We start from the raw sequence: 27994 nt of genomic DNA, 5'->3' as shown, positions 1-27994 counted from the left end.
TGCGGTAAGTAACCGGTTACTTACTGGTTAACCGGTGAGGTTCGTCGAACGCACCCTATATGATACTCATAACCGTAACCAATTTTCAAATCTACGCGGAAAATATAAATACAAAAATAAACAAAACTTTGATTTAGATTGTGAAGTCAAGTTTTATTGCTTTTAATAGCAGGGATGTCAGTTGCTAAGTATCTCATTTAGATTTCTATTAATTCTGTAAATGAGCTATATTTTTAGCAATAAAAAATGTCAGTAGATGCTGAAAGATTCAAGTTCTTGAATTTAGAAGTTCGTGGTAAGTATTTCACCTTTAAATTATTTTTTCCTTGGAAATAGTTTTATTACTTTTCTGCACTCATAAATTGATATTATTTTTCATATCGATTGTTTGCAACGTATTTGAAACTGATTTACGTGCAACAAAGTACTGAACGCGATTACTAGAGTGATGACAGTAGACAATACAATGTCGCTATACTCTGTTCTTAGAAACTTTTCATGACATATCTATCCATTCATTTATCTTTATGTTAGTACATTCAAAAGTTTTTTTGGAATATTTATGAAAATATGCATAACTAGCAAAAATACCCGGCGTTGCCTGGGTCAGTAATAATTTTTAGAAAAAATCGTTACTTGCTTTTGTTTTCTGTTTTAAGTGAAAGAATTTAAAACACATCTTTTTGACGTGATTAAAAATCGAGTTTCTTCCTTACCCATAAAATTAAAATAGCAATAAGTATAAAGAACAAAGTAGTATTGATTTAGAAACGAAAGCACTATATTTAAGCATATACAAATTTAAAAAACATGAAATTAATCTTCTCATGTTTAAAAATATTAATCTGTTGATACTTTTTTTTACCTTGGAGTCTAAAACCTTCTCTGTATGGCTAATGAAGTATGAAGTGATTAAAAAAAAGTAGCTGCGCTCGTAATCCCCATATACTTGCTTTAGTTATTTCGGGAAATTTCAATCATTGTGGCTCTTGGTGCGATTTTACCGAATTTGCGAAAGTCGTTTCGGGGTACCTTCGATGATGCTCCCCCATTCTTTCCTTGGGCAGTTCTCAAAAGGTGGGAACAAAAAAGTTAACTTTGAGCAATTTCAAAAATTTTCGAATTTGATATCAATTTTGCTTTTATTCTATAGTATGCATACCTAGAACACAATATATGAACATGAAAAGACAGCAGGTATTTGTAAAAATTGTTAATTAGCAAATTAAATTAGCAATCTGTAGGTAACACATTTTGGACATTGTTGTCCTGTAGGTAACGGATTTTGGACATCATCATAATGTAAGTTTCACCATTTTTGACAACTGTTAATCCGATTTTTAACTTTTCCAATGAAAATTTTATTTACTACTTTTTGAATTTTGCAATTTAATCATAAAGAGGATATTAATGAAGTACTTGAATGGCTATACATACTGCTCTTTACATATAAAGTTTTGGAATGATTTTGAAGAAGTTGATGAAAGGTAGAAAAAAGCTTCATGGAAATAATTATACAAACTTGTAGTTTGATTTATTGGGACAAATAAGGAATAAAAATAGAGACAAATACGACATATACTATATTTTTAAAGGGAAAATAAACAAAATATGCTTTAAGAAAGAATGTAAAAAGTGACATCAGTTTTAATAATGAATATTTTTTCTAATGTCATAAGAATTAAAACGATGTCTAAAAAAAATTATTGAAAAAAGAAATTCGTATTTCTATTTGGAGATCGTTAAATTATGTTTAAAAGAAAGAAGAGAAAAAAAAATTCTAAAATAATAAAAGCGGCGGGGAAAAAAAAATTGCTAGCGCAGGTGATAAAGGCGCCAAAAATGGTACAGCTGACGATTAACTACATTTGTCAAACTGGAATCCCCCTCTGGTAACCTTTAGCTTATGGTATACTGTGTTGTCGTCAACGATGGTTTGCTTGGCGATTTTCGCGCAAAATGGCTTTTGTTTGATCATAACAAGCCATGTTTCTACTGTAATTTCTGTATTGTTCAATGTGTAACGTATTAATTATGCAAAATACCAATGGATTAAAAAAGATAAAATCATAATAATCTTTTTTATTGATGTTAGAAGACAGTGGATTATAAAAAAATTATAAATAAACGGACAGAATTATCGGCGTCAAGATCGTAACGCCATTTGGACATCTCACATGTATGTTTAAGAAAAATTATTTTTCTTCTAAGATACTGCATAAAAGCTTATGAAAACACTTTTAAACAATTAAAAACTGATTCTGAGGATCGATAAGTACCTTTAAAACGAAAACATCATATACTTAGTTCTCAAATAATAGCATTGTAAAGATCGTAACTTTTGGACATGCATCAAATTTCAAACTTACTTTTTTCTAAAATCGTTCACAAAGTAAATAATCTGTCTTTACTTTTGTTATTTGTGTAAAATATTAACAAAAAATTATTCAGTGTAAGATTCATGCCTTTAATTTTTTTTTGAAACGTATGGAAATAATTTAAAAAATTTTTTTTTAATGGTACATTTGCTCAGTTAACGTTTTGGTATGTCCAAAATTGTGCCATTTAGCAAAGAAAATATTTTTTAAGGGCATTTGAAGAGCTTTTTTTCCATAATTTATGTCAATTCTTGTCTCTATACAGCATTATAATTTACCTCAAAAATTTTAGAGTTAATTAAAATGAAAGTTATTTGGTGTTGAAGCTTCAAAGTTGAAGTCTGTGTTTGCTCCCACCTTTTGAGAACTGCCCCCTTACTTTGTAAAACGATATGATATTAATTTTCGTTACAGAGCTATCGTCGCCAGATGCTGAGATATTTTTGGTCACCATAAAATGGCGCTAAACAGTTTCATCCGAAATGTTACCAAAATAAGTAATAAAATTTGGTGATTGTTTGAAAATGTGCAAAAAGGAAAATTAATGGAAGTTTTTGTGCTGTTTATGGATTTGCCTAATTTAGTTGCTGGATTATTTAACACAGTAAAAAAAGTCTTTTGAAAATTCTTTGATTGGCGATATTTTGTTTACATGGTGAAAGCTGAGAAACATTATGACGTAGTCTTCGGCTTTAAAAACAGCGACGTTGAAAAAACTGCCAAATGCATCAGCTACGGAAATCTTTCTGCAAAAATTTTGGCGACCTGCTGGTTGATATGATAATGAGTAAGTGTTCAATCAGCATAAATATCAATAAAAACCATTAATTACATTAAAGTTCCATTTAATTGGAAAATGATCAGCCAAATCATGTATTATTTGCCAATCTTGTGCAAAAATCATACTTCAAGATTTGACTTGAGAAAAGCCTTGAACAGTTACGAAAAGCAAAGATAGTCAACAATACAACAATTGTCGCTATCGACAGGGAGTTGAGATGATACACTAAATACTGTATTGAATTGAGGAAAGCCTTCGAACATGGAACTAAAAAGCTCATAACTCGTTTTTTATTCGACTTAGAAATTTGGAACAGGTGCCATCTTCATCAGAAAAATCAGAGCTTTCGATGAAGATATAATGTTAATATGTGCAAGTATTTTTTCATCCCAATATTAGAGAATTTATACAAAAATTGTGTTTTATTACCCCCCTAAGGGGGTTTTGCCCCCATAATGGAACGAAAACTACCCTATGTGTTATTCTGATGCATAAGCTATATTATTGTAAAGTTTCATAAAAATCCGTTCAGTAGTTTTTGCGTGAAAGAGTAACAAACATCCATACATCCATACAGACAAACTTTCGCATATATAATAGTAGTAAGATTAAGCAGAAAAGTAATTATTTCTTAAAAAACTTCTGTAAAATTACATTTTGTAAAGTTACTTCTACATTAGTTTATTGTGTAACTTGCACAACGCAAAATGCAAAAAGGAGTGATGAAATTAGTGCACATCAAAAGTTGGTGCACACGAAATTTTAGATTTTTTCTTAAAGCAATTAAAAACCAGCGTTTTTTAATGTATTTATTATTTTTCAAATAGGGCTGTGTTAGAAGCACAACATTTTGCCGACCAATTGAATTCCTCAACATAGCATCCATCCATTCATGTGGCACCGCTATCTATGGATGCTTTCACCGAATTTAAATGCTGAGCTTTCCTACTGTGTAGGCACCTGGGCTCTGCGATGCAAAACTTTACTGGGAATTTAATTTTGCCAAAAACGCTCCAAACCAAACGAATAATCTAGGGATGGATATTTTACATGCCACATAATTATGCAACATAGATGTTGTCTATTTTCTGTACCTTGAAAATCCACTGACTGGAACCAGGTTCAAACCTGCTCCTTTGGGCGTAAAAGACCAGCATCTAACCACTGCACCACTCTGTCGGCAAATTCATCCATTTTTTCCAATTTCTTCTGATGCCTTGGACTTTTTATGAAAAAGTGGACTAAATACTAACCCTGACTGAACACAAATCAAAACTGTACATAACTTATCTGTTACAAATCAAACAATTAAAAACCATTAAAAAAAAACATTTTAGCATAAAGTTAAGCAAATTTGTGGGGAATAGTGCATGACATTATAACACATAAATGCGAAGTTCAAAAACACAGCATAGACTCAAATAGTATCATGAAACAATTAAAAATGGGACTAATATGTCAGGAGATTTTCTCAAAAAAAAAAAACAAAAAAACAAACTACAGGTTATTAAACTTAGCCTCCTATTTTGATTGGATGATAAAATTAATATTTATCTTTCTTATATTTCTAAATTTAACATTGTTGAATATGTACAAAGGGATGGCATATTAAATAATAATTAAAAAAAAGTGGTGGATCCAGAGGATGCTCTTGGGAGAGACAAATGACTAATGGATTATGATTAACTAAAATATTTTTTTAAAGTTTAAACACCAAAGCATGTTTTTTTTTAATATTTTAATTTTTAATAATACATGTGATTGAAAGAATTTAATTGAATGTGTGCTTTGAGTACAAGTTGAAGAATGAATAGTACTTAAAACATTAAAAGAGAAAAAAGGGAGGGACAGTATCAAGTTTTTGCCTTGTCTTGGAAAAATCAATGATCGCGCACCGCACTCTCCCCAGAAAATTTCAATCTAAAAACACAGTTTTTGACAATCTCTGGTGGTATAAAGAAGAAGAGATATTTTTAAGGCCCTTCTTTGGAAAATTTTCGAAATTGGAAGTTTCAACAATGTGATTGTTGGTCATCTTTGGTGACTTGAAGGGGAAGAGATGGAAGTCAGTTGCATTTTGATATTGGAGTTCCGAAATATGATTTTAGAGGATCTTTAATGAAACTTGGGAAAGGGCGGTTAGGAGGCTTTTCCCCAAAAAAATTTCGAAAATGAAGTCTTGAAGTGAGATTGTGGGCAATGTATGGTGATGTTAGAGAAAATTATGGGTTTTAGAACTCTTCCCCAGAAATATTTTGATATTGAAGTGCCAAAAACGCAGCTTTAGACGATTTTCAATGATTTTAGTAGGTAGAGGAAAATGGACTTGAGAACTCTTCTCTGAAAATTTTTTGATACTGAAGTCCTAAAAACGTTTAGCGTACATTCAGAGAGCGCTTAACCTAACTTTGCTTTCCAACCTTGTGATCCTCTTGGCTCAGCAGTAAAGTACTGGGTTAGTATCTCAAATGCCCGTAGATCAAACATCGGGATGGACACTCTTCGCTCACTCTGCTTCCACATCCATACGCCACATATTGGTAACCCCGTTACTCAACAGATGGGGACTGCAACATGTAATGCAGCAACAAGCTCCAAATTGACAGTAACAAGCTGCAGCTGAAGCTTACGCCTGAACGGCGGTCTTCTTGGCGCCCCATCTGATCCAAATATCACTCTCGTGCTTCCCCGCTCCATCATTTAGAAGAAGTTATGTGGCGTACATTTAGAGAGCCCCTTAACCCAACCTTTCCCTCAAGCCTTGAGCTCTTTTTAGCTCATCAGTAAAGTACTGGGTTAGCATCACAAAAGTCTGGATCAAACCCGGCCACGGATACATCACTCACTCTTCACATTCACATTCCCTGTACGCCATAAACCCAATTGAAGTCATCCTTTATGACGGTAGGAGAAGGCGTGGGATATGGAATTTTGATCCCGAAATTTTTCGAAATTGAAATCCAAAAACGTAATTTTAGACGAACTTTGGTAATCGGAGGTTCAGGAGCCTTCCCTCGGAAATTGTTCAAAAATGAGGTCATAAAAATGCTGTTGTTGGTGATCTTCGGCAGCATTAAGAGAAGCGATGAAGAACTTACCCTCAACTTTTCAATATTGAAGTTTCTAAAGGAACAATTTCAGACAATCCTTAATGATGGTATGGGATGGGAGGTCTTCCCTGGAAAATTTCAAGAATTGATGTTTCAAAAACATAACTTTAGGCCTTCTTTAATGACATTAGGTGAAAGCATAAGGTTCAGAACTCTCTCCTGGAAATGCGTTGATATTGAAGTTCCAGAAATGTAATTTCTGACGCTTTTTTGTGATGTTAGGAAGAGGGACTATGCAGTCTTCCCTTGGAAATTTTTGAGAATTGTTAATCCGACTTTACGAACATTTTTGAAATTGAAGCTCCAAGCTTAGAAAATTTTAGATGATCAAACAATGACAAGAGGAAGAGATGACTTTTCGTTGGAAACTTTTTTGAATTCTAGTTCTAAAACTCAACTAGAGATGAATTTTGTGATTAGTGGGGGAGGGGAGGTTCTGTGGTCTTCTCCCGGAGTTTTATAATTTTCAAACTTTTTTTTTGGGGGGGGGGACGGGCAACACCCCAATACTCCCCTATGGATCCGCCACTGGCTGATAGATTTGTGTAAGATTTGCACCGATCAGACTCAAAAGTTTATTTGCATTTGAACCTTGATTTTTTATTGAACTGTTATAGAAGTAGTTCCAGGATTGGCTACAAACTAATAGCTTTTTTTCTTCTTTTTACTTTCTTCTATATCTAATATATAGAAGAAAGTATTGGATTCGTGCAAATTTTCGAATTTCGAATTATGACGGATTCAAACGTTTTGAGGTGTGCTGAGTCCATTTCGACTATTTTTGGAAAAGTCTGTCTGTGTGTCCGTGTGTGTGTCACGTCAGTGTGTGACCAGTTTTTTGTGGCCGCTCTACAGCAAAAACTACCGCATGAAATCGAACGAAATTTGGTACACATATGTGCCCCTATGTGAACTTGTGCCCATTGGTTTTTGGCGTGAATTCCTCCAAGGGGGTGGAGCAATCGGACCTTTTTTGAGTTACGTGTGCTTGCTATTCCTCAGGAAGTAACTGGCGGAATCAAACAAAATTTGGTCCATATGTTGCCATTAACAGGAACAGGTGCTGATTTGATTTTGGTGTCAATAACTCAAACAGAGGTTGAGCTATAGAACGTTTTTTGTCGTCAATTGTGACTGCTGTATCTCAAGAAATAATGAACGGAATAAAAGAAAAATTTATCGGCAAGTAGCCCTTAGTGGGTATAAAAGCTGATTTTATTTAGGTGTCAACAGCTAAAAAGGGGGTAGCACAATCGCCCGTTCTTTTTCTCCATTGTGAGTGCCCTATCTCAAGAAGTAATGCTACAATCTGGTTGAAATTTGGAATATATGTAAATCCATATGTAAACAGGCTTTGGTTCAATTTTGACGCCAATCGCTCCAAGAGGTGTTGATTTTTTTTTTTTTTTTTTTTTGCGAATAAAAAGAGCTTTATTAATGCAACAATAAGAAAGATAAATCATGATAGATTGTCGTCTGCTTATTTCTCGTGATTTTAATTGTATGGAAATGATCGGAAATATTATCTCAATGATTTAAAATTTTTAACTGTTGCCATCTAATGTTTGTTAAGAAATAAAATATTTGTAATTAATTCAAGTAAGGCTTTTAAAATAACTTTAAATTTTCGCTCTTTGCTTTGCTTTTGCGATAGTTCAGACATCAGGATGGTCGTGTAATTTTGTTTTTGTTGGGAATATTGCTTCCTCGTCAAGCATGGGGAGGGATCAGAATTATGAGAAAGATATATAAGAAAGTTTCGTGATGGCCACAACATACTAGTTTGTATTGCACTACTCACTACACTAACTTTAAAAAAAATACTAAAAACTACAAGAAAAGTAGCAACTACAACAGCTTTTCCTTATTGTCATTAGGTCTAAACACTTTGCATGCCTTTAGCTGTTGGTTAATATATTATCTTTTTATGATTCTCAATTTTCAAAAATTATGTTATTTTATTTATTTATTTATTTTTTATTTATTTATTTATTTATTTTTTTTTTATTTTTTTTTTTTTATTTTTTTTTTTTTTTTTCAGAATTCAACTTTGATGCAAGTGCAGAGATAAAAGAAATTTTGCTCAAAAATGATGTTGAAGATATTCTAAATGTATTGTCTGGAGCTGTTCAGGATTTAAGTTCTCTCATAATTGGTAATAAATTAAAAAAGAGACAGGGAAACATTTTTAATATTTTCTGGAGTTTTCCTTGTTTTTTGCTAAACAATTATTGCAAAATGTGTTTTACAAGTACATTTAACTTAAGGCTCATATGTGGTACATTTATAGTTTTCTTTATTTAAATAAATGTTCCCATAGATAAATTGCTTCCTGTGTTTTAATAATCATTAAAATTAAATTTAAAAACCTAAGAAAACATTCTCCAAAATTTTAAAAAGTCTTTTATTTCTTGATATGTGTAAAAGTTTTGTACAAAAATGGTCTTTACATCAAAGAAGGGTTTCAGGTTGAGGAGGAACGTTTTTAAAGAAAGAAAAATATATATGATTCAAATTTCTTTCTTGGACAAAATATGGAAAAGGATGGTGTGATAAATGGTATGAGAGGGTTAACCCTCTATGGAAGAATTGAAACTACACATATGTATGATAATAATAAATGTGGCATTGATTTTACAAACTGCTTGGAGTGACAAAAGTTTATAAAATCAAATAGCAAAAAAAATTGCTGCCGTTTTTATTTGTAAGCATTGAAAATCCTATTTGTTTAATAGAAAAATCCAATTATTTTGAGGCTTTTTTAATGAAAAAACCAGCATCAAACTTAGTGCATTGAAGAAATTTTCTGTCACCTAACTGAATTTTCACAATTAATAACTCTTTAATAAAAAAAAATTATTTTTGGAAACTTGCTAACATCTAGTAATTTTAAAGAACAAAAGCTTTAACAAAAATTACATGCAGTGTTTGAGATTTTAATCCTTTTGCATCTTGTAAATTTACTGCAATGGTTTTAAAGTTTGGAAGCTGTTATAACATATGCTACCTTAAATTTGCTTATTTTATTTTAAGTAGGTATAAGTTTGAGTTAAATTAGTTAAATAATTTACGACAGGAATCAGAGCTATTAGTTACCAAATCTGCAGCTTCTAATTCTGGCACTCTGGAATCGCATGTGACTAAAAACTACGAATGAGGTGCCAAACTTTTGTGGACATTCAAAGACTCAAAAATCACAGCTTGTATAAAGCAAAAAAGCGTTCAAAAATATTTCATCCTAATTTTCTCTAATAATGTCATCACAGCAAAATTTTAAAATGCTCTTTTAAGTTATGTTTTATTTATTTTTTTTATTTTAATTTTTTTTTACTTTACTGCTTTACTTTACTACCTTAGTCATAAAAGTTTATTTACTTATTTATTTATTCATTTTATTGTTGTTTTTGGTAAGTGGTTGTCTGATTCTTACGACCCACTATTACAGATTGATTTTTAAGCTGTTATAGTGTGCATTAAAAGGTTTTGTCTAGGGCTGAAATTTGTATATCAACTGTAGCAAAATCAGCACTCATTATTTTATTGTTGTCAAAATAGTTTGCACTTAGAAATAGTCCTAACTAATTATTGAAAAAGCTCGTTTTATCCTTGAAAAGTCCTTAAATACTCCTGGAATTTTTTTTACAATGTTGTGTAAGAACCATGTAAATTGTTCATAAAATTTGGTATTCATAAAGTAGAGGTTCATAAATGTGAGCGTCAACTGTAGTACATATGTCTATGTGTGTCAGGGCACAAATATCGGAAACACAATCATGACTGCAATGGATAAATTAATCCGTCCATGTTGAATATGTAGCAACACCACTGGAAAATGGTACTTGAAATGGGAGATTTGTAAAAAGCTGTGGAGAAGTGCATCAGACTCGTAGAAAGATGTTTCCGAAAGACAAAAACATTTCACCCCTCTGAATAAGGCTCGAGTCCAGTGGCGGATACACCCAGCGGGCAACCGGGCATCTGCCCGGTGGGCCAATCATGTTTTGGACCAATCAGTTGCCCTGTCTCCAAACAGTAAAATGTAAATACCGCTACGCAAATTCTCTAGCTTCAGTCCCTCTTAATGCATGGGCTCAAGCCCGCGGATGGAGGGTGCAAGGCCGTAACTAAGGGGGCCGTGGGGGTGCTCCACCAGCTCAGTTTTTCATAAATGGGGCCGCCAATTTCATTTTAGTAATGCAATAAAAAACAGAAAAACAAGGGCAGTATTTAAAAGTTAAATTACTTTTGTCCATTTTTCAATTTCATCTATGAATTTCAAATTCACGTTTACTTTACTTATGAATGGCAATTCACAATTGTTATGAATTGTAGTTCATAACAATTGAAAATAAAAGTGATAAAAAGTATTTTTTCAATAAAGCTTTAACAGAAAATGCAATCTTAAAACACAATTTGAAGCATCCAAAATTCTGTATTATAAAGATTATTTAAGTAAAGACCTCCTAAATGTGTATTTCTAACATTCTTTTTTTTTTTTTTTTTTGCGCAAAATAAAATATTCAGTTTCTTTCACTCAACATCCCTCGAAGGGTTCAATTAAAACCTACGGTTGAAGAGCCTTCAGTTTAAAAATGATTAAAAAAACTATGATTCTCAGGCGCCGCCGACACACCGATCTTTTCTACCATTTACCTCTCCTATTTTTTTTAAATGAAAAATATCATGCTGAAAATCAGAGTTATGTACATAGAAAAATACACAGGCCCCAGAAATATGGTTTAACTAGGAGAAAAATTAAAATATTGCGAGAGATTGAAAATATTGAAATTAATAGTCACACCAGTATTTCTAAATGTTGATTGTAAAAATTGTGTATGAATTGAAAACTGAAACAAAACTTTATCAATAGGTGAAGAAGGAATGATAATTAAAATAAAATAGAGTGAAAAAAATGTCCAAATATCATTAAGGTTATTTAAGGTCACCAAAGCACCAGGTCAGTTCAAGAAAAGTTTTTTTACCTGGGGCTGCTGATGGCTTGCATTTCAAGTAAATAAAAATACTAGACTGGAAATTGAAAATTTTAATATGGAAAATCGAAATGTAAATAGTTTTGAAGGAGAACACTGTTGGAGGGTGTTTCATATTTTTTGTCAATGAAATAAATAAAAGAAGATTGGGACGTAGCCAAAAGGGAGGAAGAGAGGGATCCAAAAGCTTATATCTTCTTTTTTAGAAACCAAAGCTTGCCTAAAGTGCATTTTTGAAACTTAGCTTTTTAAGGAATTCCTTTGAAAAACTCCCAAACCCCATTCCATAGTTTAACTTCATTAAAGATGGCCTACAACAGCGTATTTGAGATTTCAGCTTTGAAAAACTTCGAGGAGAGTATTTCCACTGCAATCGACCTAGAAACGTCCCCACACCATCATTAAAGAGCGTCAGAAATCAGTGTCGAAAAAATTCCAGAGGCCCCTTAAGCATCTCCTTCCCATAATATCATCGAAGATCGTCTTTGGGCTTCAGTCTGAAAAAAAAAAAAAAGGAAAACCCCTAAATCCCCACTTTTTCCATATTATCATGGCAGAAGATTTTTTGAGTTATTCCCAAAAAATAAATTAAAACCTCAAATTTAAATCTAAACACCACACACCAAGCAATTTTTGTAACTGGCCATAGTCCTTTCCCTATCGATCTACTTCGTTTTTCACTTTCAGATTCTGTATCATGTAAAAGTTCATGTCATGGTGTCATGGACTCACAGGTATACCAGACCTTTATATCTTCCTTTGTCTACTAACCTCATCTTTCCGCATTAAATACAGGGTTCATACCCAATTCGGATAAAAAATTTCCATAACTTTTCCAAGACTTTTTCATGACTTCATAAAAAATTTCATGACAATGTTATTCAAAGAAAACCTTTTCTTCGAAGAAAAACTTTTATGTGAATGCCACTACCACCTCACGGGAGCACTTACTTGTGACTGAAAAAATATCAGTGCACAGTGCAGAAACTAATAAATTATTCTTATTTGTCTTTATCATATAAATTCAAGTAAAGTAAAAATATAATTAATGCAATACACTGATGTTTAAATGACAACTAAATATTTAATAAATAGGGCAGAATTGTAATGAACGGGACAAAAATTAAATGAGTCATTACTTAGTTTCCAATAATAAATTCGCTTCATAAAAACATTGCCCTTTAGTTTCAATAGTGCATCTAATCACCTATGTTACTTTACAATATATTCGTTTATTAATATAAAGCCACTATTTTAGTAAATTCATTTTTCTAAACCAGATATATTTCAGCTGGTCACAAGGATCATTTTTGTGCGCTGTATGTTGGGCACCTCTGTTTTAGAGTAATAGAATTTTCTTAATTCTATGTTCTATTGCCTGACAAAAGTCTTTATTTCCTAATGCCTTCAAAATATAGAGATTAATTCTGATAAATTTAACAATAAATTTTTTACAAGTTGCTCAAACGAACTCAGATGCTATTGAATTACACTTTTTGAGGGGGGGGGGGTGGTGGAAAAATCAAGAATGTGCATGTCCACTACTACAGAATATAAAATATAAGAAGTGCTGAAAATAATGGTGAATTTTAAATTAATGAAGCCCCAGCAGTAAAATCACATTACAAAAAAAAAAAAAAAAAAAAAAAACGAACCGCTGTTACAGAAGTGGATTCCAAAACTCGGATTTGTTTTTGAGATCATTCAATTTATATGCCAATATTGCTAAATCACTCTATATTTCCAGCTCTTTTTTAGTTATTGTAATTTTCTTATTGCCTAAAACATTTTTCCATGACTTTAAATAAATTTCCATGCGTTTTAATGAAAATATTTGTTTTCCATGACTTTTCCAGGTCTGAAATTTGTTAATTTTTTTCCCTGTGACTTTCCAGGATTTCCATGACCCGTACGAACCCTGTAAATATTACCCCTCTAATTTCTCTTTCCGAAGTTCCGATTGTTTACCGGGTGAAAGCCCTCAATTCTCTCTTCTTAGTAACACTATGAAAGATCGTTTATAACTCCGTTTTCGAATCTACAGCATCGAAAAATTTCAAAGAAAGTCCCCCCCCCCTGTCATCATCAGTAGAGCACGTCAGAAATCTCGTTTTTTAATGCTCCAATTTCGAAAAAATTCCAAGGAGACCCTCTCCATAACTCCTCCTCCTAAAATCATCGAAGGTCGGTAAAAGTTTCGTTTTTGGAACTTAATTTTTGAACAACTGTCGATGTCCTAGTTTTTATCAAAAAAAAAAAAAAAGCTTACAATTACCTTTTTAAGATTTCAATTTCAAAAAAAAAAAAATCTTGGTGGATGTTGCTTGAATCTCTCCTTTTCCTAGCATCACCCAAAATCTCTTAAAACTGCGTTTTCAGAGCTAATATTTTAAAAATTTCTTGGACCCCATCTTCCTTACATAATTGAAGATAATATATAAATGCAAGTTCAGAGTTTCACTTCCAAAAAATTGCTGGAAGAGGACCCTTGAGCCTCAGCTCTCCCTAACATCACCAGAGATCATCTAAAATTTCGTTTTTAGGACTACAATTTGAAAATGTTTCCTGGGGAGAGACCCCAGGACCTTATATTTGTGACTCAATGTTAAACTTACAATTAGGTTTCTAAACTCCCATATGCAAGAAAATCAATCTACTCTCTATCACTCTCTGTATTGATACATGTGTTTGAAAAAATTAAGGGGTCGCACACACCTCTCTCTTCCCTATTCTAACTGAAGTAATGTTAGAAGATATCATTACAGAAATAATCAATACAGCACCAGGCACTTAAAAATACTTAAACAGATTATTATAATCACCTTTTTTTTGTACAAACAAAGGTTTAGCTTATCTTGTATCAATTGTTCACCATTAAAACACAGAAAAGAATCCCATTTGTTAAATTTTGTTTTAAATAAAGTATTTAATTTCTTTGAATAGTTTCCTCATATTGTTTCCCAATCATTTTTGTAAAATTTAGTATCTATAGAAGCTATGAGGCTGCGACATTCCTTTAATGCCAAGGCCCATTTCTTAAACCAATCCGCCACTGCTTGAGTCATCAGTTATTAGAAAACTTATGTCAGGCATATATCATAAAATTACGTAGTATCTTTTCATTTCCCCGTTTCCAAATCTGCATTTTTTTTTGAATTTTGGGACAACAGATTTCAGTTTATTAGAACTTCACTAATTTGCTAATATATGATCGTATGAAATATGTTATGTCATTCTGTTAATATGTATTCAAGAGCTAACTTCCTAGAGCTTGAAGAAGCATAAGCAATTCTCAAATCTGAGCTTGGTATTTGCTGTTGTCATTTTTCAAATTGACTATCAACACAAAATAATTATCACAGTTAAACTAATGCAGAATACAAAACACTTGCAGTAATGAGTCTTTATAATTGTATCTTTTATAGATTATTTTGTATAGTTTTTATTAAATAATAAGTAAATGAATATATTAATAAATATGTGACAAATGTTCTCCTTTTAGAATTTGAACAGAGAAGAAAATTGAAGGAGAATCTTCAAGATCTATTAAAGGTGCAGAATAAAGCTTTTAAAAAATTAACATTACTGAAAGAAGAACATCAAAAACAGGAAGAAGGTAATAAAGATTTCTTCATTAAATGCTTTCCTATCCATGAAAGTATGAGCAATTAATTACAGGTTTGAATAATTAGCAACAATTCTGTAAGTTTTTTTACATGTTGGAATGATTCAAAATAGTGCTGTCATCCAGAAAATTCGATTATTTGAAATTTGGCATTCTGCCACTTCCTGGATAGCCTAGCTTTTATTGTAGCATTGGGTAAAACTATAATCCTGTATTCCAGTACCACCTTGTGTAATGCATTGTTATGTTTGATTGTTCCTGTTATGATTGACATACAAACTTAATTACACCTGTTTAGATCATTTTCTGTTGCTGACAGAGTGATGTAGTGGTTAGACGATCTCTTACGACCAAAGGTGCAGATTCGAACCTGGCTTCAGTCCGTGGATTTTCAAGCTTAAAAAAATAGAGTCCATGTCGTATGATTATGTGGCATGTAAAAGATCTCACACGTACTTGTTTGGCGTGAAATGCTCTTGGGAAAAATGAAATTCCTCATACAGTTTCACATTGAATTGAGCCCATGTGCAGGCCTGCCACTGGCGACAAAAAAAAAAAAGATGACCGCTACTATTTTGTAGCACAGGCAATGATTTTAGCCGAGATATGGCAAGTATTATGTATTTTAGGTAGAATAATTGTACGAGAAGGCACAATTTAGAAACACAATAACTATTTTATTTACAAGATGAAACACCATCGCCATTCCGGAACATGCCACACTGAAATCGAATCATTTCGAGCTTGAGTTGAGTTGCAACACAACATTGAAAACAACTATTACGAAAAATAAAATATGCGGAGTGATAAATTATATATACACAACAGCCAGAAACTACTTTTTTTTCAATCAATGGTATAAAATGTTGCTTATTTTAAAGAAATGGCAACTAAAATACGTAAAAAATCCGCCTTTTTTTTCCTAGAGCAAAAAAAATTGAGTATTCGCTTAAAAGTTTTCCTTTTACTGTCCAAAAAAAAATAAAATCATTCCCCCATGTTTATTTTTTGAAATTGTTTTAAAAAGTAGGAAAATGAAATTTAATAAACAGAAATGAAATCAGAAATGTGTGATGCTCATATTTTTCCTCAAAATGTCTCATGCCCCAAAGCAGAATACAGTAGAGTCTGAAAAATTCGAAGTGCTTACTTTATATATTCTGTAACATTTTTAGTTCCAAAAAGTTATTTTCATTGAAATCTGAAACGAGAAATCTGTCACGATTGTCTAACTCATTTAATTACACAGTAAATAATAAAAAAAAATGCACTGAGAGGTTGGTTGCAACAACAGTCCTTAAGTGACACGAAATATTCATCGACTACTAAACATGGATTAAGAGAAGATTTGGAAATAATAACTTGATACGTAAAATTGACATTGATTATTTACAAAGAAAGTGTAAACATATCTTTTAGAATACCCGATTGGACTAAAAATAGAAGATTCACAACATATCTATATTATACAAGTTGTATACGAGATTTTAAAACTTTTACAACTAACTGTTTTTGTGTTATGCGACATATATACAAGCACATAGATATAGACGTGATGAGGAAACTTATTAAAATGGATTCGGGAACTGTCAAATTGCATGCTTGGCTGCATACAAATTTGCACACATACATATGTACAGAGACATTGTGAAGAAAAATCCAAAATTCATTTGGAAGTAATTAAAGCAAAATTTATGCTGAAATTTCAGTGATGGTATTTTTTTTGAAAACAATACTTCCTCTTCTTTGTACAAGGAAGTAAAAGGTGCTCCTCTTTACGTCATCAAAGAGTAAAATTTTTATCTGGAAGGATTTTCCAGATAATCCCAGTTTTTAGTTATCCGAGATGACGTGAGCCTTGGATTTTCGAAACTCTACTGTACTACTAAATTTGCGCCGTACGTCGCAGAACAGATGCTTAAGCTGCAGAACAATTCTGTTCTAATGTGAGAGGTAAACTCAGAAAACAATTTCAGCAGAAATTCTATAGATTTCTACAGAAACTGCATATTTTCTACAAATATCTTCCTACTAAAGATATAATTATGCAGGTTTCTGCAAATTAGAAGAAAATCTGAAATTCTCGCACATTACGCTTATTTTACGGCAGAAAGCTAGTGCAAAATGTCGGAATTGTTAGCTATATTGTCCATTATCCCTTGTGTTTTGTAGAGTATTAGCAATCAGTGCAAGCATTATTAAGTATTTTATAGGAACATTTATTAACACAAGACGAAATCACAGTCCAAACAACTGAGAGACTAAAGTTCCATGTGCTTCTACAATGAAGTAATCCCATTGTCTGTACAGATGCAGCATAAAGGTGGCGCTGACTCACATTAGAAGATTACATATTCATATGAGGGGGAATAGAGTTGCGAGTGACATTGATTTATATTCTCTAACAGGAATTTTATGTATCATTTGCAGAAGCTTTAGGTTTACTTTTAACTTAAAGAAATCTGCAAAATTTGTGCAAATTAAGATATTTGTAGAAAATCTGGATTCTTGCAGAAAATCATCTTTGACTGCCTGCACTTGGTTTATGCCCTAAATCACCATACAAAATGATATTTTTCCCGCTTTTACCAGAATTGTAGTTTTTTATGTTTGTTTTGTAAAATTTTCCTCATTGTTTCACTTTTTCAGACCTCAGAGCAATCCTATATTTTTTATAAATCTGAAAAGATTCTGACTTTTCTTGCACTTTTGGTTCCTTTTTCCTATTTTCCCCCAATCGATCTTCATCCGCCACAATTTCTGCCATAAATGTATGTTTCGGAAACATGTCAACATTGAAAAAGATGTCTCACCGAAAATTGCGTGTCTTGCTTGAGATTTAAATCCCTTTGCATCCTGAACATATTTTAATCATTACAAAGTATTCTGCTTTAGGGGTCTGGTTTTACAATCAAAATTTTAGTTAAGGGTTAGTTTTTTTATTGTGATTTTTGCAAAAAAATTAGTTTCCACTACGACTATTTTAATTAGCTGCTGTTTGCATTCTAAGTTAATGTTGATAAAATTTAGCTTTTTAATTTATTGTAGCCTTATTAAATTCTTTTATTTTATTTGAAAAAAAGTGCTAATTTTCACGTGATCGGAAAATTGCGTATGTGAAGTTTTTATTTTTTTTTCATGCTGTCAGTTAGGGGACCTAGGGTTGTATAAAACGTTAGATTTCATATTTTTTTCACTAATTTTCTTTTTTGCTTCAAACTTGCAATACCTTTAGTCTGCCCCCCCCCCCTTTTGCAATTGGAAGTATGCAATGCATCTAGGAATAACAGTTTGGAAAATAGAGGTCTTGCAGGTTAAAGAAGGATACTCACTTAAATAAGTTGAAAAAATATGTGGATAGAAAGAAGGATATTAAAGTAACTTTTATTTCTTTGTTAAATGCTTAAGTTCAATGTTGTATAATTTAGTGGCACTTCAGATTTTAGATAGTTTGAACTTTTGAGCTTTATCTTTTACATTTGAACTGTTATGAGTCAATAGAATTTATGTTTTGTGAAAGTCTGGTCATAATTCTTCCCTATTCTCTTTTTTTAGAAAAGGAAAACATTGCTCAAGCTACGACTTTGAGAAGGGAAGAATTAGCCCTGTACGAAAGGAATCTTGGACTAAAAATTAAACCACATTGTAAGTTGAGACTGTGATTTTTCTTTTCTTTTTAAAAAACCTTGATTTCCATTAAAATTGTTGTTGAAATTTTAGATACGACATCAGCCTTTGAATCTGCCATATCATTTACCTTCCATGACATAAATGAAAAGAAATCACAAGAATTTGCTGAATTGGTTCTGGTAACAGATGGTAAGAAATATAAAGGTAATACTTCTTAGTTTAAGTCATTAGATTTTAACAATTTGCTCACCTTGATTTTAAAACAAGTTTTTACTTTGTTTGCATATATGACATCTATCTATTTACTACATCAGCGGTTCCGCCGATGACTCATGAAATCGGGTTCTAAGGACTCATGCTTTTAAAAACGTAGGCTTGTTTTTAAAATAATTAGTCCCCGTTACTTTTTTTCCCCTTTCGTTTCATGTAATCTGCATTATGAGTATGTATCATGCCCCAAACTCAAATGAGCAGTTTCTTAATAAACATATACAATGTGCGGCAAAAAACTCTGACAAGGTTTGCATCATCGAATTTAAGTAAACTAATCTACAATTAATAAAAGTTGTTGTATGGTTGTCTATCTATGTTATTGCTACTCTTGGTGAATGACAGAAAACTAAGCATCAAACCAGGTATCGATAGATTCGTAATTTTCCTGGCTACATATTTAGCTGGATGTTATAATTGTGCGACATTAATTAGTGGAAATATTAATTAAAAAACTTAATTTTTTGACTCAGGAACTTCCTTTGGAAGCCCTGTTAGCTGACTTTCCCATCAAGCCATTTGCATTTTTCCCGTAGGGAAAGTGGAAATGACTCGCAGAAGGGGAGGTCATGAAGAAAGAGACAAATGTTTTTCGAGTAGCTTATAATGAAGTGAGTTTTTTGATGCACAAAGAAAAATAATAATTCAAATGGCTTTCTCAAGGAAAGCACGTTTTTAATGCAAAGATTTTTTTCTTTTCTTTTAAAGGAATGTAATTTAAATCCCAAAAATGTCAACTTAAATTCTTTCACTGGCTAAAGCTGTCTCGGGGGGCAAGTAAGGGGCGAAGCCACAAAAGTACCCCTGCTGTACTTCCAGGAAATGAGGTGCTGCAAACCTACTGCAAATGGGTCGGGTATGGTCGATGCTGCTCAGCAGGCTGCGGCAAACAGGTGGCGAAGCCCCGAGGCACCCCTAGGAAGGTGGTGTACGCGAACCTGCCAAAGGCGATAATCTAGCCTCCTTGCCAGCTAATTTCTTTATAATGAGTGTTTTTATTTTTGTCTCTCACTTGAATTAGAAAATAATTTATAATCTATTTCCTAGTTTATGAATTGTTTTCCGTTTTTTTTACAATTTCAAGAAAAATATTTGCTATTTTTAAGTTGTTTAACCAAAGAGAACCAACAGTTTGTTTGCTTGTTGTCTCTCGACAAACAGTATTTTATGCAATGTACCGCTTCAAGTAGTTTGGAAATGATTGTCAACGTCCAGGAGGTACAAAAACGAACAGTGAACATTTCTATTCAGGGGTCTGGCCTGAGGATATTTGGGTCCGTTAACGGACCCTTCACAAAAACTGGATCAACCAAAACGGTCCTTTCACAAAATCCCGATCAACCAAAACGGACCCTTCACAAAATTCTGATAAACAAGAACGGATCTTTCACAAATTATTTATTGAAAGAGCAAATCTGAAAGCAAAATAACGCATATTTCCGTGCATAAAACCAATAATTTTTAGAACCTCTTTTAAAGTCAAATTAGAAGGATCAGCTTATACAAAATCTGCTAATTTTGCAAAGAAAAAACATCTGCATTTTTGTGATGCTCCTGCAAGCGATAAATAATTGCTAGTACCAAATAAATAATAACAAATTTTTTTTTTTTCGAAATTATTTGATTTAATAATTCATTTTTCACAAAATTATTTGATTTTTTACAAAAAAACGGACCCTGTGAAAAATCCTGGACAGACTCTCTGCTATTGATTGTCAAGCCATTAAAAAAGGGAGATCAATGAAATCCTCAGCTCTCATCAGGGCCGGACTAATACTCCGTCAGTCCGTGCCCCGGCACGGAGTAAAGATTTTTGAGGGGCGCAAAATTGCCAAATCAAAATATGAAAAATATTTGCAACTGAGCTGCTGAAAAAAAAAAAAAAACTAAGTTCTCTGGAAAAAATACTGGCACCATCTACAAATGAAGAGGGCGCATCGCGATATCCCTTTATCTATTCTATAACCCTAGTCTGCACAAGTTTGAAGTAAAAGGTGTTAGGTCTTTTATACTAATTACAGAGACTTTAAAATCATTTTGTCATAAGTAGGATCAACACCAGCAGGGGCGCCTCGAACTTAAATTTTTAAGAGGAGAGAACTTTTCTGCCGAACGGAGCTCTAGACTTTGCAGAATGATAAATTATGGATATTCACACATGTGCTTACATCTTTAGTAAATAATTACATTTAGGCATTTTATTATTTCAACTAGTGGTACCCGCACGGCTTTGCCTGTAATAGAAAAATTAAAAGGTCTTTTGGTTCGCCTGTATATTTAAATAATGTATGGTAAATTTTCTCGCCACTTGGCTTGCACCCATGTTCAGTGGCGGATCCAGAGGCCTGTTTTGGGGGGGGGGGGCGATTTTATCCATGGGCGATTGGTCCACAAAAAATTTGGGGGAGGGGGCAGAGAAGTCACGGGAGGGGGGATGCGGGCAGCGTCCTTATTTATTTATTATTTTATTTTAAATTTTATAAAATTGGGCTATGGTATTTTTGTTGTTGGTTAAATGATCGTCTCAAAAAAAAAAAAAAAAAAACCTAGGGACACGACCTGAAATCTCGAGACAAATATCAACAGTAGAATTCCTTCTTTTGATTCAAAGCTCCAATTTAATCTTCATCAAAAAACGTGACAAACATTTAAAGTACCCTTATTAAGTCAATTCTTCTTTCTTTAAACACGTGAATCGATCAGCACCAGCATTTTCCAGTCGATCTATAACTTTGAAGTTAGAAAAACGGAGGGACAGTGCCCCTGTGTTTTTGAAAAGGAGGGGCAGTTGCCCCCACGAGCCGCCTATGATTCCATCCCATCCGTTCTCACATGCGCTCAAAAGTATCGGACGCACAAAAGCTATTTCGTTGCGAAGATCATTCATGAGCTTTTAAATTGAGTCTTACAAATAAAGGAAATACATTACCTTATATCGCCATTTTTTATATATTTTCTCTCATCCTATTATGGAATGAAAAAAAAATACCATTCTAATGTAACGTGGGATTTTCAGAGATCGATATGACATGGATTTATGAGACATTTCTATGAATCTCCTCGGTAAAACATTTTTGAATAAAAATAATGTCTAATGATTGCAGAAAAAATGAAAACAAGCAACTACCAAACACACACAAACACACATCACAAAAGCAAACGATTAAAAACTGCTGAGTTGGACTTATTTACTATTTACATAAAGTTATCTGAAATATAAAACATCTATGACGCGGAGATGACTGAAAGTTCTGACTATTGTTTATTGTAAAATAACGTTTATTGTATTGTAAAAGTTTGTATTGTAAAGTATTAACTGAAGTTTCACAAATAAGTCAAAATAATAACAGTAATAACAACGATAATAATTTTATTATATTAGCAATAGTAACAATAATTTGTAAAGTGAAGAAATTTAAACTGATAACGAGATATATAAAAACAATTAAACAAGATTAAGTTTAAAGAAGAAGAAAAAACTACAAATAGCGGCAGTAAAAAACGCGAAACAAAAGTTTAAATAAAGATATATCGAAATAAATCTTGTAACAAAAATTGCTTTTATGATAGAACCAGAAGCAAATAAAGCGGTTAATTTTCGTTATACAAAACATAATTTTCCACTATTTAACCAGTATTAAAATAAATTTAGGATCAAAATAAAACGTTTTAAGTGTAGTTTACTTTTGTTTGAATAAGATTTTACTAGGAAATGCGAAATACAAGAGACAGAAAAGATCTTTTAACAATTAAAAAAAAAATTGATCTGTTAAAAAACCATATTCTGTTACAGCATTGTTAAATTACACTTAATCAGTGGCGTAGCAAACTTGGATGTCAACCGGGGTGGTAATCTGAGCTATCACCCCTCACCCCTCCCCATCAACCGAAGGCGAAAAAAAACCTTATTCAATGTTCAATGAAAGAAACAAAGTTCATACAATATTCATAAACAAAACGAAATTGTCCCCCCCCCCCCCCCCCGCGAGAGGGATATCATCCGAAATAAACGTTTCCCTGGTATTGATACCAATGCATTTGAGAGATTATAAAACATATGCGAATTTCTGTTGGTATTTACATTTTTCCGGAACTCTTACATGCGTTTTGGGAGTCTCCGCCCCCCCCCCCCCCGCCCCACTCCATATGAGTACCAGCCGCCTCAAATGCCCTTCTAGTGAGACCAATATGTTTGATAGAAAAATAATATTTTTTTTCATGTTGGAAATAAAATTCAGAATTGAAACATCGAAATTTCTCATATTCATTTTAGTGTCACCCGGCTTAGCCCCGCCCTGCAAAATAATTTTTAATATAAATTGAAATGTTGGGAAATTTTTTTTAGAATTGAAGTATTTAAATTTTTCAAAAAAAGTTGGAGATCAATTTCGGGTGCCACCTGGGGCAAACCCATCCGCGCCACTGTAGCAATGCTACTGACTTCATCAACTCACATTTATATGTAAAATAATTAAATTTATCAAATAGATAAAGGAGAAAAAAACCCGTATTTTCATATCAATCAACTAAAACACCGCAAATTAAGGGAATATGTAATATCCCCCCCCCCTGGAGCAAAAATAAAACGAATGTATGGCACCAGTTATAAATATGCAGGAATGATTACACCTTCGAACGATATAAAATAAACGCTGAGAAGGAAATATGCTTTCAATTTTTAACATTTATCATTTAAATTTTGAGCATAAATGAAAAAAATTTAATGTATAAATTTTGAATTTGAAAAAAAATTAGATTATTCTTCAGAAAGTGTTCAAACAAAAACGATTTATTTTGGTATGCAACCTTATAGTAAAAAAACAAAAAAAAAAAAAAAAACATGAAGTCTGTTGGGGGGGGGGGGGGGGGGGCGATCGCCCCAATCGCCCCCCCCCCCCTGTGGATCCGCCACTGCCCATGTTACGGTTCCACGTTATAATTTAGTATCTCGCCAATTGGCTTGTGTCCATGTTACGGTTCCACGTTATGATAATTTCGAAATTTACTCGTCCGTCATATGATAATTTTGTTCTTAAAATTGGGATAGAAAAAGACCACATCGAATTTTCGAAAAATCGCTTTGAGGTGCACACCTCCATGCTACAAACTAACTTTGTGCCAAATTTCATGAAAATCGGCCGAATGGTCTAGGCGCTTTGCGCGTCACAGAGATCCAGACATCTAGACATCCTCCGGATATCCAGACAGAGAGACTTTCAGCTTTATTATTAGTAAAGATTATGTCTCCAAATTTTCAGAATCATCATTGCAAACAGAAGCGAAAATTGAAAAAATCCGACGTAAAAAGATTTTTTACAAGGTTTAAAAAATTTTATTATGACGGGGTTGCGAAAATTAAAGCCCCGCAAAAAAAATGCTCTTACAGTATTCAGTGCAATTTGGAAACTCATGGCACGCTTTAGACTAAAAAATGTATAAATTTATAAATAAACAAGATAGCGTCTGGGGTGCTGATGTTTTTCTGTTTCTGTTTTTCTTACTTTCATTTTTTTCTTACCATGAAAATCTCAAAGCTGAATGCTGAAAAATGTATATGCCGTTAAAATATGGTTCAAACAGATAAATCAAAGTAGAGAGAGATAGAGAGAAGTGAGATTTAAACGATTGATATGAAAAGTCGCACTAGAAGTTGTTAAATGGTTGAAGGGAAAAAACGAAGGTTTAAAACAAGTACTCTGCAGGAGATTAATGAGACACGATATTTAAAATGAAACATAGTAGAAAAATGACCATAGTTATCACACAAAAGTCAAAAATAAAATAAAATAATAAATAAATAAAAACACCTCCGTCCAAATCAATAAAATATACTTCTGGGGCTGTAAGCGTTTGAATTCAAACATGTTAAAATGTAAGGTAAGGGTGAAAATTAAAAGTTTTAATGTTTCCGGTTTTAGGACTGTATTCTGAAAGAGTTCCCAGGGTTAGGTGAAACCCTAGAACCCTAAAACCTGATCCCTATAACATCATCAAAGATTGTCTAAAGTTGTTTTCGAAACTTTAATTTTGAAAAATTTCCGAGGAAGTCTCCGCAAATCTTACCCGTCACCCTAACGTCATCAAAGATTGCTTACAATTTGCGTAATTATAATTTCAATTTTGAAAAGTTTTCACGGAAGTTTTTGCAACCTTCCCTTTCCACCTTTAAAGGTCGACTTTTGTTTAAACGATTTCAATTTCGAAAAATTCCGAGGGGAGAGGCACTAAATTCTCCTCATCCTAACATCCCGAAGATCGTCTAAAACTGCGATTTTGGAAATTAAAACTTCTGACAATTTACTAATGAAGATTTCTCCAATCCCATTCATTCTCTTACAATTACTTACAATTACGTATTTTGGACGAAAAATGTATGGGGGATGATCCCAGATCCCATTCCGTTCCCTTACTTTAACAAGTGTTGCCTGCCGACCGAGTGGTGTAATGGTTAGGCGTTGGCATCTTACGCCTGAAGACAAAGGTTCAAACCTGGCTTTAATCGATGGATTTTCAAGATGAATAAAATAGACAGCGCCCGGGTCGTATGATTTTGCGGCATGTGAAAGATTCTTCAATTATTCGTTTGGCTTGAAGTACTCTCGGGAAAATTAAATTCTCAGCTCAGTTTCGCATTGTAAGAGCCCAGGTACCTCCATCTGATACGGATGCTACATCGGGAGATCGCACTAGGTCTACAAAAGTCAAAGCCTCTAACACAGTCCCATTAGAAATAAATAAAAAAAGACAAAGATTGCTAACAACTGCATTTTTTTTCTTTTTTTTTGGAAAATTTTCCTCTCTAGACGCTTTGACAACCTCTTCTTCCCTTCTCTTTTTCAAATTTTGTGTACAGAATTAAAATTTTGAATCGTTTAAAATTTTGTTTTGAGCCTCAAGTTCGAAAAATTCCAAACTAAGATCCCCTTAACATTCCTTCTCTTCCATCATCAAATCATCAAAGATTGTCTAAAATAGCGTTTTCAGAGCTACTATTCAGAAAACTTTCCAGGGTGTAACCTCTAGACCCCCTATTTAGGCGCAAAATTTACCCATGACGCAATGTTCACATTGCTTTTTTTTTGAGCAATCACGAATTGCTTATTGTTTTCACTTGACCGTTGAACGACGTCCCGTCCCTTGATTTTATTTTTCTATTATAATGCAAGCGTCCACGTGCCTCGGAATCGAATTAATTAGAAACGACCGTCGATTGTACACAATCTTTTTTTCGCGAAAAAAAGTATTCAGCACATAACAACCAGCCCCTGGCATTCATTTGAATTTTAAAGTCTTAATTTCTAATTTTTGTTGCGATAAGAGCCATTAGTAGAACCCAAGGAGTAGAGTCCTATCGCAATTCGTGATTGCAGAAAACATAATCTGATTTCAAAATCTCAAAATTCAAAGTTTTTATTTATTTATTTGCACATAGAAAAAGGGATTAGTAATATGCACGTAACACATAAACATAATTCTACTAATTCTAGATTCCACATAGATAACACAAGTCCCCTGATTTGTGAGCTCATAGCGCTTCGTGCCCCCACGCCACAGGCCCGGATTTCTATTTCCGGGTGGAGCATGGTTGAACTCAGCCGTTCATCCCTTCAGTGGGTCGATAAAATGAGTACCAAGTGCACTTGGGAACCAAACACTGGGGGTTCCGCGTTAGGCTGACCACCTAACCGGATCGTATGCCTTGCAACCCAGAGCCCCTGGTCAGGAAAACTGAGTTGGGTACAGTAGGCCTCGGCCCTCATGGACTGTCGTGCCGCAGGGTTTGGCTTTTTTACTCCCACTCAAGCCACAGATGTTAGATCTACTCTCTCTCTCTCTCTCAGATCGCTGTCTTATGAATGGAGAATTTGAAATCACCAGAATCAAATCTGTCAACCGATTTGAAAATTGTTATTTACAATTTACATTAATTGCCAAGTTACTTTGACACATTTTATGTGTTTGCCAAAAAATGTAAAAAAGATCATGTGTTTTTTTTCATTTGTTGGGGGGGGGAGGGGGGGGGGGCTCTTTATACATGCAGTTCAAAAGGGGCGCAATTTTTCCCTTTTGCACGGAGTGGTCAAAAGCTAAATCCGGCCCTGCTCTCATGAGAGAAGTGACCAGGGGAGGAGAATATGAGCTAAGGGCAAAAACAGAGTTAGGGCAGAAGCTTTACAAATACCAAAAAGTCCAGTCTTTGCAAAAGAAAACAAATTTGTATAACTCCAAAGATGCCAGAAACATTTGAAACGGGTTGAAGTTCACGCTAGAAGAGATACCTTTCACTGATGCATAGGAACACTTTTACCAGGATATATCTGCAATTGAAGAGTGATATCAAGGACGGTTTACTAAAATGCTCGGGATTATTGTTGGAATCTTATCAACGAAGTTTGTGATAGTGCCAATAATAGAGACTCCGCAGTTAAGGCATTTATAGCTACATAAAGAATGAAATTTAGAAAAAAATTTACGAGTATCATTATTTTTTCTCATCAAAAATTTCTTCCATTCTTCTTCTACTTTTTAAACAATATATATTTTTTGTGTTTTATAGTAGTTTTAAACTTTGTAATTGTTTTTATAAAATGTTACATGACAAAACTATTGCACATGTGTTGAATAAATGTTATTAAATTGAGAATTTTAAATTTTTCAAAAATCTGTGAGTGATGGAATATTTTTATTGTTATATTCTTTTTAGCACCCCCTAAAATATAAAAGTCACAACTACTTACTGAGGAACAGAAACTTTGTTTACCAGTGTAATCAGCAAAGTGGCCAATTGATCAACCTAGTGTTAATGCACCAAGTGATATGTCTGATACAATGGAATTGCCCATGTATATTTTTTAGAAACCTGTCCAATTTTTATTATGTTCTTTGCTTACACTTTAAACTTGTTCATAAATCTGTTAATTCAAGAAGCAAATTTTGATTATTATTATTACTTTTTTTCTTTGGTTTTTTGTTTATACATGTACAAATTTTAATTTCAGTGACCAGCTGCATACCTTTAGTTCCTGAACTTGATGAATTTATTGGCAGTTTAAATGAAACCAATGATTTAAGTACATTTATCTTCAAGGTCAGAAAGAAAGCTTCCATTATTTCTTCAAAGATTCATTAAAATTCATTTGAAAGATTTTCTGGAAATAGTAATTTTTGTTTTTTAGAGTGCATTTTTTATGTTATTTGTATTCAACCTT

The 27994-nt window shown here is 33.2% G+C and overlaps 1 protein-coding gene across 1 annotated transcript; it reads left to right on the top strand.

The window, feature by feature from the left end:
• Positions 1-103: 103 nt before the first annotated feature.
• On the top strand, positions 104-27985 carry LOC129222594 (uncharacterized). Its single transcript, XM_054857109.1, has 6 exons — positions 104-295; positions 8311-8424; positions 14763-14876; positions 18441-18530; positions 18606-18719; positions 27785-27985. Exons 1-6 carry the CDS (start codon positions 247-249, stop codon positions 27913-27915), a joined length of 612 nt encoding a protein of 203 aa, XP_054713084.1. The 5' UTR covers positions 104-246; the 3' UTR covers positions 27916-27985.
• Positions 27986-27994: the final 9 nt, after the last annotated feature.

This window comes from Uloborus diversus, chromosome 5, assembly GCF_026930045.1.
Source record: "Uloborus diversus isolate 005 chromosome 5, Udiv.v.3.1, whole genome shotgun sequence".
In the NCBI taxonomy this organism is placed as follows: domain Eukaryota; kingdom Metazoa; phylum Arthropoda; class Arachnida; order Araneae; family Uloboridae; genus Uloborus; species Uloborus diversus.
This window is presented reverse-complemented; position numbering and strand designations above follow the sequence as displayed.

Coding starts and splice junctions, on each gene's coding strand:
- LOC129222594 (XM_054857109.1), top strand. CDS start 247: ATGTCAGTAGATGCTGAAAGATTCAAGTTCTTGAATTTAGAAGTTCGT. Junction 14,877..18,440: donor ACATCAAAAACAGGAAGAAG/GTAATAAAGATT, acceptor CTCTTTTTTTAG/AAAAGGAAAACATTGCTCAA. Junction 18,531..18,605: donor ACTAAAAATTAAACCACATT/GTAAGTTGAGAC, acceptor TTGAAATTTTAG/ATACGACATCAGCCTTTGAA.